This window comes from Elgaria multicarinata, chromosome 18, assembly GCF_023053635.1.
Source record: "Elgaria multicarinata webbii isolate HBS135686 ecotype San Diego chromosome 18, rElgMul1.1.pri, whole genome shotgun sequence".
Taxonomy (NCBI): domain Eukaryota; kingdom Metazoa; phylum Chordata; class Lepidosauria; order Squamata; family Anguidae; genus Elgaria; species Elgaria multicarinata.
Genome location: NC_086188.1, coordinates 14,058,558 through 14,070,647, shown reverse-complemented (window position 1 = coordinate 14,070,647; position 12,090 = coordinate 14,058,558). Strand labels below are relative to the sequence as shown.

Here is a 12,090-nt window from a genome sequence, read left to right as displayed (position 1 = left end):
ATTATTTATTTATTTATTTATATAGCACCATCAATGTACATGGTGCTGTACAGAGTAAAACAATAAAATAGCAAAACCCTGCCGCATAGGCTTACATTCTAATAAAATCATAATAAAACAATAAGAAGGGGAAGAGAATGCACCAAACAGGCACAGGGTAGAGTAAAACCAACAGTATAAAAGTCAGAACAAAATCAAGTTTTAAAAGCTTTAGAAAAAAGAAAAGTTTTTAGCTGAGCTTTAAAAACTGCAATTGAACTTGTAGTTCTCAAATGTTCTGGAAGAGCGTTCCAGGCGTAAGGGGCAGCAGAAGAAAATGGACGAAGCCGAGCAAGGGAAGTGGAGGTCCTTGGGCAGGCGAGAAGCATGGCATCAGAGGAGCGAAGAGCACGAGCGGGGCAATAGTGTGAGATGAGAGAGGAAAGATAGGAAGGAGCTAGACAGTGAAAAGCTTTCTAGGTCAACAGGAGAAGTTTATATTGGATTCTGGAGTGAATTGGGAGCCAATGAAGAGATTTCAGAAGTGGAGTAACATGGTCAGAGCGGCGAGCCAAGAAGATGATCTTAGCAGCAGAGTGGTGAACAGAAACCAACGAACTGATGTGAGAAGAAGGAAGGCCAGTGAGAAGGTTGCAGTAGTCCAACCGAGAAATAACCAATGCATGAACAAGAGTCTTGGCAGAAGAGACAGACAAAACAGATAAAAACAAGTATACAAAATTTAAAAATTTAAAACACAGAACACGCACACATAAAGCATTTAAAACCATTAAAAAACTAAACATTAAGATGTGCCACCATATGCCTGGGCAAAGAGGAAAGTCTTAACCTGGCGCCGGAAAGATAGCAGCGTTGGTGCCAGGCGAACCTCATCAGGGGGATCGTTCCACAGTCTGGGGGCCACCACCAAAAAGGCCCTGTCCCTTTTCCCAACCTGTTGCCAGGTGTGCAACTCCAAACAGCCCCAACCAGTATGGCCAATGGTCAGGAATGCTGGGAGTGGTAGTCCAACCTTCCTTTCTGTGGAAAGGGTTCAAAGAAACAACGAGCTCAGTATCCAAGTTCTGATTAAGGGTGCAATCCTATGCATATTTAGACCGGGGGGAGGGGGGAACGTCCTACAACTCCCAGCATTCCCCAGCTGGCTGGGGAATGCTGGGAGTTGTAGGACTTTTTCCCCCCCTTGTCTAAACCTGTATAGGATTATGCTTTGAGTTTCTTTCCCCCTCATGGCTGGCTGGAAGCAGGAGCCCAACACCTCTGCAATCCAACATCTTGGGGATTTCCGAACGGCCGCCGTCCACGCCGCGGGGGTGCTGCGCGCCTGGACTCGGCGGAACCTTCGAGCGGCGGCTTCCGTTTCCGCTCCGGCCGCCATGACGGACGGACCTGCGAACCGGAAGTGGCCGGACGGGTCCTCTCTCCTCCGTTCCGTCGGCTGCCATGGTGGAAGGAGCCGCGGAGCTGGAGCTTTTCCGCCGGCGCTGGCGGGCAGAGCTGACCCGGGGGTGCCGGAGGAGGAGCGGCCCGGGGGGCCGGAAGAGGCCGCGGGAGGCGGAGGGCGAAGCGCCGCAGCCTGTGCGAGGCTGGGGGGGCTGCGGCGGCATCCCTCGTTGGGAGGCGGAGGAGGAGGAGGAGGAAGAGCAGCAACAGCAGCAGCCTCCTCCGAGGGTCCCCCGCAGCCCCACCGCGTCAGGCCGCCCTCTTGGGCCTGGCTCCGCCACTGAGACTCCAGGAGGAGGAGGAGGAGGGGGAAAGGAAGACCTTCTGGGGCAGCTTATCCGGGACTTGGTATGGAAAAGGACTTTGTCTTTTTATTTATTTATTTACTTATTTATTGCATTTATATCCCACCTTTTTCCTCCAAGGAACCATACATAATCTTCCTCCTCTCCATTTCTATCCTCACAACAACAACCCTGTGAGGTAGGTTGGGCTGAGAGAGTCTGTGACTGGCCCAAAGTCACCCAGTGGGCTTCCATGGACACATGGGGACTAGAACTCGGATCTCCTGACTCCCAGTCCAACACTTTAGCCACTACGCCACACTGGTCTTTAGCCCCAGCATGTTTTCTCTACCTCTCAGGTTGCCCCCTTCCATAGCTAAGTGGTTAGAGCAGCCTCCCCCAATCTGGTGCCCTTCAGTTCTCTTGGACACAAGAACATAAGAAGAGCCCTGCCGGGTCAGACCGAGGGTCCATCTAGCCCAGCACACAGTGGCCAACCATCTGTTTGCCAGAACCCCACAAGCAGGACATGGTGCAACAGCACCCTCCCACCCATGTTCCCCATCAATTAGATACTGATACTGGAGGCTGCACTTAGCCATCAGGGCTAGTAGCCATTGGCAGCCTTCTCCTCCAGGGATTTATCCAACCCCCTCTTAAAGACATCCACATTGGTGCCCATCACTACATCTTGTGGTAGTGAGTTCCATAGTTTGCACTGTGTGAAGAAGTCCTTCCTTTTATCTTGTCCTGAATCTGCCACCAATCAGCTTCATGGGATGACCCCGTTGGGTTCTAGTATCATGGGAGAGGGAGAAGAAATGTCTTCCTATCCACATTCCCCACTTCATCTACAACTTCCAGCATACTCCAGCTAATCAAGGGATGTGGGGGACTTAAATCAGAATTTGAATACAGGGCCTAAAATTCTGTCAACTTAGAGCAGCTTTCTCCAAGGTGGTGCCCTCCAGGTGTGTTGTACTACAACTTCCATCATCCTGCAGCTAGCCAAGGTGTGTGTGTGTGTAGACTTAAATCAGAAGTTGAATACAATGCCTATTATATATTTGAACCCTTTCCAGAGATAGGAAGATGTAGTAGAAAGAATTAAATTCTGTCTAGCTAGATCAGCGTTGTCTTATTTGTGATAGTGCACTGTGTCTTGCTTGTTTCATACAGCATTTCCCCCCTTCTATTTGAGCAGTCCTCCCTCTTATTCTTTGGCCTGGTCCACATGTAATGACAAACCAGAGCATGGGTTGAATATAGGTTGCTATTGAATCTTGCATTGTTGAATCATGGCTTGTTGTTATGTGCAAACCCTGCACTACGGTTTAACTCTGGGTTGTTAACCACAAACAACCCAGGAAGAGTACCCATAGTTTGTAGCTGGGTTGTGAACTTTGGATTGTTTGTGGTTAACAACCCATAGTTAAACCATAGTGTAGGGTTTCCACATAATAATCTGTACTCAATCCATACTCTGGTTTGTCATTACGTGCAAAACTAAGTCCCTTGATCTGTGGTTCTTTGTTAAGGCTACACTGTACTTTTTTTATATGTTAAATGAAAAAAATTCTTCTTTGTGATAGTACGCTGTGTCTGAGGCTTGTTTCATACAATATTTCCCCCCTTCTATTTGAGTAGTCCTCCCTCTTATTCTTTGTCATGTAGACAAACAAATGGATATAGTTAATAGTAATCCCCATGTTGCAGTCACAGTGTTCCATCAGCTGTGATCATGAGAATTGAAATAGACTGTGTTTGTGACTGGCCAGTTTTAATTTTTTTATCATGCAAATCGGTTTGTTTGGGGGAAACACACACTATACGAATAAAATGATGGTACCTACTCTGCAATGAATTAGTTTTCATTTAGAGAAAGTTCTGTTTCATTTAAAAAAACAAAAGTGCCCGTACACCAGGTATGCAGAACCCCTTTCAGCCTCTGGGCTGAATTCCATTTCAGAAAAGATTTTGGGGGCTGCATTCTAGTGGTGGGCGGGCTTGAAGGTGGGAGGGCGTGGGTCAAAGGGAAAGTGTCACAGATACTACAGGTTCTGCTCCCTTCTAGTACACTGTGGCTCAGTTCAGACAACACGTTTATCTACGGTGGTTTAAGAACACGGTGGAGCTTTTACACCACCATTGAGAAACGTGTTGTCTAGAGGGAAAACACTCCACGCTGAATATCCACACTGTGCAGAGGAAAGTTCCTGCCCAACCGTTGTGTTATGTGGCGGGCTCTGGGAACTTCCCCGTTGCGTTGAGTGGACTTTCCCCACTGGCTACAGAGTTCCCTGGCATGAGCGGCGAAAGGATGGAGTGCCGCTCTAGGAGAGCTGCCAGGATCGGTTTCTTTGCAGCAATGGCTGATGGGATACCATCAGTACGATGAAGAGGAGGGAGGAGGAGCTGTCAATCAAACGTCGCAATAGAATTTACTCAACTCCACGGTAGCCCACCGTGGAGTTAGAACATGTTGTGTTGGGGGTATCCCCTAAAAACTCAAATGTTGAGTGGAGTTTTCACACGGCGTTAACTAACTGAGCAGTCCTGTGGAGGTTGCAGTGTGGGAGTCCTTGGTGGAGAAGCCACCACTTTCTAAGCCCTGCCAGGGCAGAAGATGGGAGGGGGCGGCCTTCTCCCCCCACCCCCCGCCTTATACTTGTAGTCTTTTACTTGTACTCATTTACTTACACTTATTTGTACTCCTCCCTTCTAAATTTCCCTCCCATTGATTTCAATGGGAGGGAAAAGAATCACAAGCTTCAGGTCTAGCATAGTTTTCCTCCCTTTTTAGCGTTGTGTTAGGAGGGCTTTGGATCCAGCGGATGCGACGACTCTTCTATCATAAAGATGTATATACTGTTCTTCAGCAATGCTTCCATTGCTAAGAATTGCAAGGAATTAAAAACTCCCATGTCCCCCCGTAGCTTGGTTAGTACAGAAAAACTTCGCAATTTATGCAAAGGTTAGAAGGAACTCGCTTCTCTCCCTTCTGGTTAATTACAATTTTTTCCCCCTTCTCTCTCTTTTTTTTAAAGCCTCAGATTAAATTCCTGATGGCAGTAAATTAATCCATTTACTGAGGTAGAGCTCCATTTGTGTAAATGTGTGTCTCCAAGGAGTGGGCGGCAGTGTTTGAGTTTTGGATTCTGTCCATCAGATGTTCAAGAAAAGCCGTAGCTAGTTTAGCAAGATGGAGTATTATTTTTTCAAAATGTGCTTTGTGAACTTTCTGATTATAGGTTATTTGGAACAGTCTGTAAAGGCAAAGAAAGGTATCACTAATAAGTTTCTTTCCCTCAATTGAAATTACTTGTGGCCTTGTCTGAGTGGGATGTGTGTTTAGCTGAGCCAGGCTAAAATTAGTTGAATCTTTTGTTCTATTTTGGCATCATGTGCTTTTTTGATCGTTTAGGTTTTAGTTTCTAGAGCCCCTGTGTTTGGGGGCTTGTTCTGGTTATACACTCTAGCAGTCAATGAACGTAGCTCATGTGTGAGAGAAACACTGTAGGTTATTCTGCCTCTGCCAGCACATGCAACAGATCTGGGTCATCCCACCTCTGTTTTTGTTTGAGGCTTGGATCTACCAAGCTCAGTGCCACAGTTTTGTAAAAGTTCTAAGATTACTGCAGACGCTGACTGCAGCCAGGAAATCAGAAGACGTTTACTTCTTGGGAGGAGAGCAATGACAAACCTTGATAAAATAGTTAAGAGCAGAGACACCACACTGACAACAAAGGTCCGCATAGTTAAAGCAATGGTATTCCCCGTAGTAACCTATGGCTGCGAGAGCTGGACCATAAGGAAAGCTGAGCGAAGGAAGATAGATGCTTTTGAACTGTGGTGTTGGAGGAAAATTCTGAGAGTGCCTTGGACTGCAAGAAGATCCAACCAGTCCATACTCCAGGAAATAAAGCCAGACTGCTCACTTGAGGGAATGGTATTAAAGGAAAAACTGACGTACTTTGGCCACATAATGAGAAGACAGGACACCCTGGAGAAGAGGCTGATGCTAGGGAAAGTGGAAGGCAAAAGGAAGAGGGGCCGACCAAGGGCAAGATGGAGGGATGATATTCTGGAGGTGACAGACTTGACCTTGGGGAAGCTGGGGGTGGCGACAGCCGACAGAAAGCTCTGGCGTGGGCTGGTCCATGAAGTCACAAAGAGTCGGAAACGACTGAACGAATAAACAACAACAAATTTAGACCTCACCATCGGGGAATGCTGTGGTGGAGCCAGTGTGGTGTAGTGGCTAAATTATTGGACTGGGAGTCGGGAGAGTCGGGTTCTAGTCCTCACTCGGCCATGGAAGCCCACTGGGTGACTTTGGGCCAGTCACAGACACTCAGCCCAACCTACCTCACAGGGTTGCTGTTGTGAGGATAAAATGGAGAGGAGGAGGATTATGTATGTCGCCTTGGGTTCCTTGGAGGAAAAAAGGTGGGATATAAATGTAATAATGATGATGATGCCTCAGCTATAAAACCTTTGCTGTTGATGTGCTACAGATAACTTAGGTTGGTAATCATGGGCAGTCAGGCTAGACAATAGGACTGGTGTCAAGGGTAGGCCTGGTTGGGCGCTAGCCAATAACCTACACCCTAGCAGGTGGCCACTAACAAGAAGCCCCTGAGGTGCTCCTCCTCTTCATTCTTACACCCTGGTTCACCTGCCTCTCACTGTGGTCTAGACAATGATGGAAGTGAGAAAGAGGAGCAGTAGACGCCAGGGTGGATTTGATTTAAATCAATTTGATTTAAATCATGATTTAAATCACTACTCAGAAAGTCTCGATTTAATCATGTGACTTCCCTCCCCCAAAAGTGCACTCTATTCATTGATTTTTAAAAAAACTTAGCACTTAAGACGTAAGGGGTTGATTCTGTGTACATAGATTTGCAAAGGAACAATGGGACTGTGATCTCTGCAGACACAAATTCACAGTTTTGAGAACTGTAAAACCAAGCAGCTGTGATAATATCTTCTAGACAGAAAAACTGCCCAATAATCTTACAGAAACCTCTGGAAGAGCATGACATTGTGAATGGATGAATGGAATTCATTTACCAAAAAATTTAAACATTGCATGAATATACAGCCTCATGCTGCATAATTAAAAACTAATCCTTATTTCATGATGAATAACCTTTGGAATATAATGTAACTTAAATAGAAAATTATCTTTAGATAGATTTTTCCTCAAAAAGCATTTTTTTTAAAAAAAAAATCCGATTTAAATTTTAAAAAATCGATTTTTAATATTTTTTTTAAAAAAAATCATTGATTTTTATCCACCCTGGTAAGCCAGCAAGGGGTAGCAGTAATGAGAAAGTAGTGGGACAGCAATAGCGGCTGGTGGCGGCGAGAACGTAGACGTATTGACGGAGGGGACCCTTTGAACCATAGAATCGTAAAAGAATAGAGTTGGAAGGGGCCTATAAGTCCTATAAGTCCAACCCCCTGCTCCATAATCCACTTTAAAGCATACCTGACAAATGGTTGTCCAGCTGCATCTTGAAGGCCTCTAGTGTGGGAGAGCCCACAACCTCCCTAGGTCATTGGTTCCATTGTTGTAACGTACCGCTCTAACAGTCAGGACGTTTTTCCTGATGTCCAGCCGGAATCTTCCCCAAGGACCCTCAAAACCTGGAATTGGTACTGCTAGGTAGATTTGTCTATGCGTGCATACACAAGTATATCTTGTAACTTTTGTGTGTGTGCAATACTTGCCTGTAGTGTTTAGTTACCCTCCTTTATTTTGTTTATTTATTTGTTTAATTTACATCCCACCTTTCTTCCAAAAGAGACACTCAAGGCTGCTAACTATAGTAAAATTCCAATAAAACAAATACTGTTAAAGTATAAAAACAGATTAAAACAGTTAAAACACATCAGTAAAAAGAAATAACATTCAACCAGTTCTAACCACGTTTGACAGCAACTCGACTTAAATGCCAAAGACAAGTCTGAACAGAAATATCTTTACCTGCCGGTGGAAGGACCATAGAGAAGGAGCCCACCTAACCTCCCACAGCAGGGAGTTCTGGGGTCTGGAGCAGCCACTGAGAAGGCCCCCTCTTATATCCGCACCAAATGTGCTTCTGACGGTTGCGGGACCTGGGATAAGGGCCTCCCTTGAAGATCTTAAAACTCAGACAGGCTAAAATCATCTCTCAAGTAGCCTGATCCCAAGTCGTATGGGGCTCTACAGGTAATACTTGAGGGAGTGCCTCTCCTCATATATGCCTGCCCGAGACTTGAGATCTATTGGAGGAGCCCTCCTCTGCATTCCATCAATGCAATGCATACGCTATGGTGGGACATAGGAGAGGGCTTTCTCTTTGGTGGCACCCCGACTGTGGAATGCCCTCCCCTTGGAGGCCCAACTGGTGCCAACGCTGGCTTTATTCCGGCACCAAGTAAAAACATGGCTTTTTAACAAAGCCTTTAATGGTTAAATTCACCTGGCTTGCACATTGTTTTTACTGCTTTTAAATTGTATACTGGTATTAACTTGATTAATGGTTTAATTTGTTTTTAGCTGTGTATATTTATTGTTTTATATTGTATGATTTTATCTGTATGCCACCCTGAGATCCTAGTGATATAGGTTTTAAATAAATAAATAAATACCATTGCTAAGGGCTCGATGGAGCATTGGCCTGACCCAACATGAAGAGAACACATCTTGTTTTAGTGGGAAAGCACCTGCTGCCTTTGTATGTGCAAGACCTCTCCATTTAAAATGGTCCAGTTGAAGGAAAGATCTTTATCTACCTGAACCTCTGTAGAACTACTGCCTGTCAGGAGTGAAACTATTGGACGAGGTCTGACCTGGTATAAGGCAGCTTCCTATGGCAATTCCCATATTTAGATTCCTTACTGGGATAAAGATGTTGGGATGGTTCATGTGTTCCCCAAGCATGAACAAACCAGTGACCTGCATTCATTCCTCCTCTCTTTAGTTCTCCTGTCTGGTGGATGGGAAATGAAACACGGTATTGCTAACAACTGCCTTCCCCTTCCCCTCTCTGACTTCTTTTCAGAATGAAATAAACGAAGTGCCTTTCTTTGACGTTCAGCTGCCTTACGAACTGGCTTTAAAAATCTTTCAATTCCTTGGCCGGACAGAGCTGGGCAGATGTGCGCAGGTAAGTTTTCAGCAATTTGTATGTTTGCTGTCCGCCTCTTACTGTTTCTGAATATATGGCCTGCAAGCAACTTCCATAGGAATTAACAGGTCTTGCTTCCCAGTAAATATATTTGGGATTGGCGTGTGTGACTAGGGATGTTTGAGAAATTAGTTCTCGTCGTTTCTGATCAGGATTTACCCGGTTTGTTCCTTTTGGACCAAACACAGACTCGGACATAAAATCATAGAATAGTGGAGTTGGAAGGGGCCTAAAAAGCCATCGAGTCAAACCCCCTGCTCAATGCAGGAATCTACCCTAAAGCATCCCTGACAGATGGTTGTCCAGCTGCCTCTTGAAGGCCTCTAGTATGGGAGAGCCCACAACCTCCTTAGGTAACTGGTTCCATTGTACTCCTCTAACAGTCAGGAAGTTTTTCCTGATGTCCAGCTGCAATCTGGCTTCCTTTAACTTGAGCCCGTTATTCCGTGTCCTGCACTCTGGGATGATCGAGAAGAGATCCTGGCCCTCCTCTGTGTGACAACCTTTTAAGTATTTGAAGAGTGCTATCATGTCTCTCCTCAATCTCCTCTTCTAAAGGCTAAACATGCCCAGTTCTTTCAGTCTCTCTTCATAGGGCTTTGTTTCCAGACCCCTGATCATCCTGGTTGCCCTCCTCTGAATGTAGTCCGTGTTTGAAGTCTGTACATTTCCGATCTTGCAGTGTGATTCTCGTACCCCCAAATATGTGCTCGACAGCATGCTTACATTTGAAAAATGTGCAGGGAAAAATGTGTAATTTGGAAAACCTGTATACATACGCTTTAATCAGTGGGAGAGGAATCCATGCATTTCAAAGATGCAGACAATTGATGCATACATTTGGAAATGTACGCACAAAAATACAGACAGTTTTTCATGAGGAAAGAGAAAACAAGTTTGAAATCTGTCGTCAGTCACTGGAGTTGAGTGATAAGCAACAGCTAGAGCTGGTCATTAAATAGTCCAAGGCAGCCTTCCTCAACCTGGGGCGCTCCAGATGTGTTGGACTGCATCTCCCAGAATGCCCCATTCTGGGAGTTGTAGTCCAACATAAGGACTTGTTGGAGAATAGTCGGAGCCGTTCTGGGTTCAAGAATAACTGGAAGCCAGGTCCGGGAGCTGGCAGGAATGTTTACTGCTATGGATGAGCATAGACAACAATTGCTTCCAGCACTTGAAGTAGGCTTGAGGCTTGTCTTTTATGCAGAGGCTGATGGATAAGTGAGGCCAGCTGGGTTGAGATGTTTTCTACTTAGCATGTGCTGGGGCCCCTCCCCAAACACTCCCAGGCTCAGCTGTTCTGTGTCTTCCTCCATCCCAAATGGAGGCACAACAACCTGAAACGCTCTCCAGTCGGAACGTGGTTCTAGGTGGAATTTGGAGAGATTCAGCAAGACGTGTGACATATCGCCTCCTGCTATAGGGGGCAGAATTGCCAAGGCCTGGTACAAGACTGTCCCAGCAGAGCCGTGATCTCTGTTGCGTCCTTTGAGAGAAAATAGTTGGGACATCAGGACAGAAATAAAGATGAAACATTTCTGGAAATGTTGAAACCATGGAGGTGGGGTGGGGGATGAAATTTGGAGGAAATTTGAAATACTTACTTTCTCATCAAAGCCAAACTTATTTAATATCAGGCCATCTTTTAGGGTAAAAACCCTTCCAAGGTGGCTAACATAAACAGAATCTTATGCATGCTTACTCAGAAGTAAGAGCCGCTTAGTTTAGTGGAACTTATTCCTGGGTATTATTATTATATTTATTTATATCCTATCTTTGGCCCAATGCTGGGCCCCAAGGCAGGTAGACACACATACGATTTCAGCCTTGAGAGTATTCATGTCTTACAATGAAATCCTGTGCATATCTCATGTTCCTGTAGTGCTAGATTTCCTGTACTAGGTAGCAATGCACTTGGCAGCCTCTAACAGCCTTATTTGTCTGCCCATGATTCTTCCCTTTTAATTTTTGGAAGTGCTTTATTATGCTCTTTCCTTGGCATTAGGCAAATGGGGGCTTCTGAAACCATTCTCGAGAAGCAATCCCTGGATATTTAGGAGGCAGCTGAGAGCAGAGCAAAGTTACGGGGCTTTACAAGGCTTTTGGAACGAGATGCCCAGCCAAAGCTTTTAGCCCTCGTCGAAAGTGATCAAGTAAAAAGCAAAGCCGTAAAAAGGGAAAACGTTTTCATTTTTCTCTTGGTGCTTTTGATTTTTGAATGATGGAGGACCTCTTCTGTTAAATCGAATGCCCTGCTGTCTTTTTCACTGCTGTTGTTTTAAGTGTGGTTGGGTTTTTTTTGTTTTGGTTTTTTTAAAATGTTAGTAAAGCACTTTGGGAGTTAGTGAAATTGCCCTGGTAGTAGAACTGGCATTGTGAGTGATGTGAGGGCCTTGAGAGAGAATCTATTTTTTTGTGAGTGTTTTCCAGTCAAATTCGTAACAGGTTGACAGCAGAAAAATAGCTTGACTGGTTTTGAGGGCATTGCTACACAGAATTGAAGGAGTATATTTTCACCATCACCCTCCTATAAGGGGTCTGCTCCCCTCTTTCCTCCTACCTGCACTGTTTTGTTTTCCCTTGGCTTTTATGAAAAGCTAAGATAGGGTGACCATATGGAAAGGAAGACAGGGCTCCTGTATTTTTAACAGTTGCATAGAAAAGGGAATTTCAGCAGGTGTCATTTGTATGCATGTAGCACCTGGTGAAATTCCCTCTTCATCACAACAGTTAAAGCTGCAGGAGTTATATTAGAGTGCCCAGATATAAAAGAGGGCAGGGCTCCTGTATCTGCTCATTCTAGTATAGCTCCTGCAGCTTTAACAGTTGTGATGAAGAAGGGATTTCACCAGGTGCTGCATGCATACAAATGGCTGAAATTCCCTTTTTTAAAGATACAGGAGCCCTGTCCTCCTTTCCATATGGTCACTCTAGCTAAGAGCCGTTTCTGTCATTTGGTGATTTCCCAGCTTTTGCTCAGTGTTTTTTCTATTGGAAAATATTGAAATACTTCTCCTGAAGCTTAGTTGCTGGCAATGAGAGCTGCAAGCTACAACTAACTTGACTCATGCAGACCAACTGCGTGTTAGTACTTTATTTTCGGGCTTTTCCACAGGCACCTAGAAAAGCCGAGCACGAGACCGACCGGGAGTCTGCTGACCCATGGTTCTTACCTGAGGCTT

The 12,090-nt window shown here is 45.1% G+C and overlaps 1 protein-coding gene across 1 annotated transcript in view; it reads left to right on the top strand.

The window, feature by feature from the left end:
• The first annotated feature begins 1,412 nt into the window (after window positions 1-1,412).
• Window positions 1,413-12,090, top strand: part of FBXW8 (F-box and WD repeat domain containing 8) — a 99,523-nt gene continuing 88,845 nt past the window's right edge. Inside the window, exons 1-2 of the mRNA XM_063144037.1 lie at window positions 1,413-1,791; window positions 8,783-8,887. Coding sequence (XP_063000107.1) covers window positions 1,444-1,791; window positions 8,783-8,887 — 453 coding nt within the window. The 5' untranslated portion in view covers window positions 1,413-1,443. The remainder of the gene's footprint in view (window positions 1,792-8,782; window positions 8,888-12,090) is intronic.